Raw genomic sequence first — 5516 nt, forward strand, 5'->3', positions numbered from 1 at the left:
AAAGAAAAAAAACCTCCACAGTTTTTTACTTAAATGTCTGTCCCTCTGTTTGCCACATGCAGAGCTGAGCGAGCTCTCCTTCAGCCAAGCAATTGGGGCAGGAAAAGGGACAGAGAAGGGACATGCTAAATGGATCAATCCATCTCCCGGACACCAAGCTGGCCGTGGCTTAGTTTCTCAACCTGCATGTGCACACTGGTTTGAAGCTATGTACTCCTCAACGCCAGTTCTTCAAACAGCTCCCATTGCATCTCCAACACCATCTAGGACTTTGCTGGCAGGAAGAGTGCTCCTTGGCTTGGCATCGAGACACAGGCAGTCCTGGGGGCTGGCATACAACAGGCACACGCTGAAATGTGGGGGAAAAGTGAGCTCCCTTAGGAAAGATGGAAAATGAAACCAGATGCCACCGATGCTGAGAGAAAGAAGAAACCAGATCTGATCCTTTAGATGACTTGATGGAGGCTGCTCGTGTTCAGAGGCAGAAGGACCAAATTCAGCTCTAATTAAGTCACTAATGTTACAGCGGGACGAACATGATCTTTTGTGCATCGCAGGTATGAAACAGGGACACAGAAGGTCACACAGCAACAACTGCTTGAGTTCAGCACGTGCACTGTTGAATTTAACTGAGGTGGTCTGAGGGATGTGCCCTCAGTGTTCCCAGAGCTGCCACCAAGAGCTTCAGCTTGGGACCAACCAACAGCAGGCAAAAGTCATCCCCAGCACCAGCTCAAGCTCCAGTGCCCTCAGGGCACCTGGTGGGATCAGCCTAGCAAATGCAGCAAGATATTTTTTGTTTGTTTCTGTCTTCACAGTGTGCATAGTTAAGAAAAGTGACATATGTTTACAGCCTTTAACTAAGGTGCAAACATGTCTTTAAAAAAAAAATAAAAAAATAAAATCAAGAAGCTCCAGCAAGCTTCCTAAAATAGGTCAGATGCTCCCCGTGCTGTTTGTCTTCTTCAGCCTACAGCAGCCATGGCCTCCAGAGATGTGTTTGCACTTACTGGTCACTGCAAGCACCCCCAGCCAGCATGGCACGAATCAAAGAGCTGGAATTGATTTTGCCCCACTCAAATCTGCACTTGCATACTGCTCCCCGCTTTGCTTTTGGGGGGCTTTCAATTAGTGTGCTGGGCAGCTGGATGGATGGAGGCTGGAACAGAGCGGTGCGGAGGCCTCCAGCAGATTGGGCCAGGCAGAGTGGAGATCCACGTGCCCCGAGTGTGTGACTGACACACTCCTTGCACCAAGCTGACACCAGGACAAGCTGAGCCCCCTGGCAGCCAGCCCCAGCCCCAGCCTTACCTCCCGCATGCTGTGCTGCCCTGCCAGAGCCACGCAGCAGGCACGCCTTATGTAAGGTTGCTCCAGGATGCCTGTCCTCTCGCTCAGCGACGTAGTTGCAGAGTGATGGATGTGCTGGAAAATGCTTTTCATTGTCTCTCTCATTAGGGAGACAAGAGCTCTGCAGAAGGCATCTCTGATCCTATGCTGCTCGAGGCTGCTGGAGTTCAACACAAAGCCACGTAGAAAAATGGTTGTTCAGCATATGGCACTGTAAGCAGATGTACTGATGGGGCTGTGGCTTGCCCTGCACACAGGGATGCAGGGGAAAGAAAAAGCAAAGAGCAAAGATCTGCTCTACCCAGGTAAAAACATACTTTGTTTCTTCATCTGAATTCAAACATCACAGTCTTGTCTCTTTGGCAGACAGCACTGACCCACACCTGAAGTGCTGGTTACTCAAGACTTGCAGGTTTTTGCTTGCCTTTCTTTCAGAAGCTTCCTTCACGGATAGTTACACTGAAGGGTTTTTGTTTATTTGAAGTGTTTTCCCTTTCCTTTATCTGCGGTTGTTCCACGGGTTCCTGGAAACTTACTGCTGAAAAGTCTCTCAGCATCAGCAATGAAAGCTGCCTCGCAGATTGCATCTCCTGCATCAGCACCTTTCAGCACAGCACAGATGAGGAGTCCTGTCTCATTGCCATGCTCTGAGATCTGTTCTGTCTCAACGTACTGCTCTCGAGTGCAGGCTGGAAATTGAGTAAAACTCTCTGAGGCCATTATTAGGTTGATGTCAGTCTTTGCTGTAACTTATGGAACGCCATTCTCCTCCCTATAGGTGGCAAGAAGATAAAATCCTGCTAATGCTATTGGGTTCTTTGAGAAGAAGCAATTTTTCAATTAAACGTAATTAAGAGCAATTACCCTTTATCTTCAGAGACCAGAACAAAGAATAATTAATCCATCCTAACATCCCTGTTAAGGAGGCTTTACGTATGCTTTCTTCACACAGCAGGTCACACGGTAACTTCTGTGGCCTGCTGCTCCCTCTGCTCTCACAGGCAGGAAGGAAAGAGAAAAGAGGATCCTAACCCAACTGAACTGATATCCCAGGTTCTGCCTTAAGCAAGGAGCTCAGAGCTCAGCAGCAGCTGTTTGTTCCTTGCAGCAGCTTGCTGCAAACAAAAAGGGCACTGCCCACAGATTTCCTATTTAGAAGCAGTTTTACTACATTTGATAATTAAGAGCACGTGGTCACTATTAATCTAAAGAGAATGATCCTGTTCTTGACTGTTCCAACAACAACAAAAAAATCTGCACATTTCATTTTTTCATTATGCATTGATTATATTTGCATTAGCATTTATATGCTAAGGTGATAAAAAAGGATAGCTTTATTCCTAAGTATATCGATCTGAGGGCTCCTGAGCTAAAAAGGAAGGAGGGGAAATACAGAAAATGAGAGAGTAAAAGGAAGGGACCAAAGTGAGAGAGAACACATCCCAAATATTACATTAAAGCATCTACATGAAAGGCTCCAGGCCAACATGCTTACAGAATGCACTCTTCTGTGTCAGTGACCTTGTGAAGATAAACGGAACAAAAAGCTTCGGGCAGCATCACACAGAGGATTTAAGAAGCAGTTTTAATTTTAGGCAGATTGTTTTGTGTTCAACCACAGGGTTATCTGGGGATGCAATGTGCATACAGTGGAACAAAACATAGCTGTCACCCTCGTACCACACCTGATGGCAAGTTCAGCTCAGTGCTTCCAGGGGGAAGCAAAGCCATGGCTTTGGCAGTGCAAGGAAGATCAAATTGTGGTATCATAAGGATGGAGCACCAGCACGTCTAATTTTACTCCAGAATGTAATTAATTACTTGGCTACATTATGTGTGAGCAACATACAGGACGGATACTCCAACACAATATGCTCTAACATGCTGGCTCCCCCTGCTCACATTGTGTCCTTGCTCCCTATCTCCAGCCTGACAGCTATTTGCCGCGAACGATTTGTTGAGTCCTTTTGTACCTCTGCTTCCTTATCTACAAAATGCAAACATCCTATCTAAAAAGGATGAAGATTCACTAACTGATGTCTTTTCAGTGAACGCACTTGCTGGTGATTTTAATTGTAGCAAAAACTTATGAATTCTAAGAGCTGACAGCATGCAATAAAGGGTGTACATCAATCACAATGTTTACTGCAGCTTATTAGTACAATTAATTCTATACAATACAAATATGACTTAGCCCATAATCTGGAGATTACATAGGTAGTGTAAACCCAAGACAAAGGTCTGGATCCCAAAGGCCCAAGGTCTCAAAGGCCAACCCCACCTGGAGCAAACAGCAGAACAGAGCCATTTCAGAGGACACCAGGGCTCCATTCCTACAGCAGATGTAACCTCCTCCATTTTCTAGCCCCATCCTGCTTTTCAGATCAGGCAGGGCATGGCTGACAGGTTCAAAAGCTCCTCGACAATTTCTGGTAAGGTTCACAGCCTGAGTTGGGTGAATTTGGCATCTGTTCCCAAAACTCATCTTCCCAATATGCACCAGCAGCTTGAGTCCAAATCTACAACTGCCCACATGGCCATCCAGCATCTGGGCAGGATCCGCGGGATATGGATGGAAGAAAACCTCAACAGGGAACTCTCTGAGAACCCTGAAGCATCTGGAGTGACAGCAACACAAGACCCAAATGACTCTGAAACATGCTTTGTCCTGCTCTCTAAAACACATTAGTTAATATCAGCCATTTGTAGCCTTTAATGTATTATTCTCAAAATAAAATCATGATGTGAACCAAGACCAGAAAAAGTCAGCCCAGGAGTTTATTGGAGTCACCCCTTTGTTGGACAATCATTGACAAAGCTATTATTCATTGATTAAGAGCCTTCTATCCAAAGTTCTCAAATAGCTTTATAAATCATTTCTAATGTCCCTAGATTGCATGTTACTTGCCCCTGTCCTACCACACTCTGACCTCCATAATTTCTATTTGATAAGCTATTCCAAGGCCATATAGTCTCTCTACGTCTGCAAGAGACACCCATCCTCCCCCTTGGCAGCTCTCTGCAGACAATCTTCAACTCAAATTGCATTTCCCAAATTTTTCTCTCTCCAACCCTATTTCAGGAGACAGTTCTTTCCCACCTTGGCCATGTAACTCAGTGTCACTTACGATTGCTTCTTGAATCACTGACACAAATCAATACAGCAAAGCTTGCAGAGGACAGGGTGAGGAGGAAAGAAAACAAACGAGGAGGTGTTAGAATCTTTTAGTCCTGGGCTGTCAGCTCAGCAAACCGTGAAGCCTGACCAGATCTGTACGCCTTGTGCTGACACGAGCGCTGTCTGCAGGGAGCTGTGGCGGCTCAGGGCTGCTCTGTGCATCGTCCAGATCAACAACAGGGAACCGAAGGCCACATCCTACGTCAAATGAAGCAGGACGGCGCTCTCTCACCACACTGCTCTCTCTTTGCACCGTGTCTCTCCTAATCAGCTTTCTAGACCGAAAACTGAGGCTTTCGCAATGCACGGGGCCGTGCCTGTAGCATGCACAGTGCACACGTCCTATCGGATTATAGGGCACAGTGCACTCAGGCGGGATGCTCATCGAGCCCCAGCTGTGCCTCCGCAAGAACAGGGAAACGAGGAGGGCAGCAATGACAGCAACCTGAACAGGTCGGAAGGCAGGCAGGGGAACAGCACCGCACCGACAGCTCCCGGCTCCTCACTGCACAGCAAAACCACACGGGAACCCCACAGTGATGCCTTTGGTAGCACAGAGATGTGGGACCGGCTGGAGGTGGCTGTAAGGATCGGTGGAGCACAGAACGGAGCCCAGCCTGCTGGCAGAGCACAAAGCAACGCAGAACAGGCCTGCTACCTGCACCACAGGCTGGCATATATCCACAGTGCCTTTGTTCACAGCACACAGGAAAAGGCCTCGCAGCAGACTTGGTGCTTTTCTCCCCGAGAAATTCTCATTAATACCTGCCTGAAGACGACGGAGGGGAGTGAGGAGAGAACGGGAGCAGCAAAGCCGGCAGCCAGCAGCACCTGTGTCACGAGGCAGGAGTTTAGCACCCGGGACAGGAATTGCTCTGCCTTTATCACTGCTTTGTCCACAATTAAGGCCGTTAAGGGCGACGTTTCCACTCCGAATTAGCCGTGAGGCGCTCGGACGCCCCTCGACGCCTCGCACCGCGCCTCGCAC

General features: G+C 47.7%; 1 protein-coding gene across 1 annotated transcript in view; it reads right to left on the bottom strand.

Annotated features, from left to right (window-relative positions):
* RNF10 (ring finger protein 10) overlaps positions 1–2070 on the bottom strand; it is a 9973-nt gene extending 7903 nt beyond the window's left edge. Inside the window, exon 1 of the mRNA XM_019620938.1 lies at positions 1887–2070. Within this exon, the coding sequence (XP_019476483.1) occupies positions 1887–2070 (184 nt within the window). The remainder of the gene's footprint in view (positions 1–1886) is intronic.
* Positions 2071–5516: the final 3446 nt, after the last annotated feature.

The sequence above is a fragment of the Meleagris gallopavo genome, chromosome 17 (assembly GCF_000146605.3).
Source record: "Meleagris gallopavo isolate NT-WF06-2002-E0010 breed Aviagen turkey brand Nicholas breeding stock chromosome 17, Turkey_5.1, whole genome shotgun sequence".
Classification (NCBI taxonomy): Eukaryota; Metazoa; Chordata; class Aves; order Galliformes; family Phasianidae; genus Meleagris; species Meleagris gallopavo.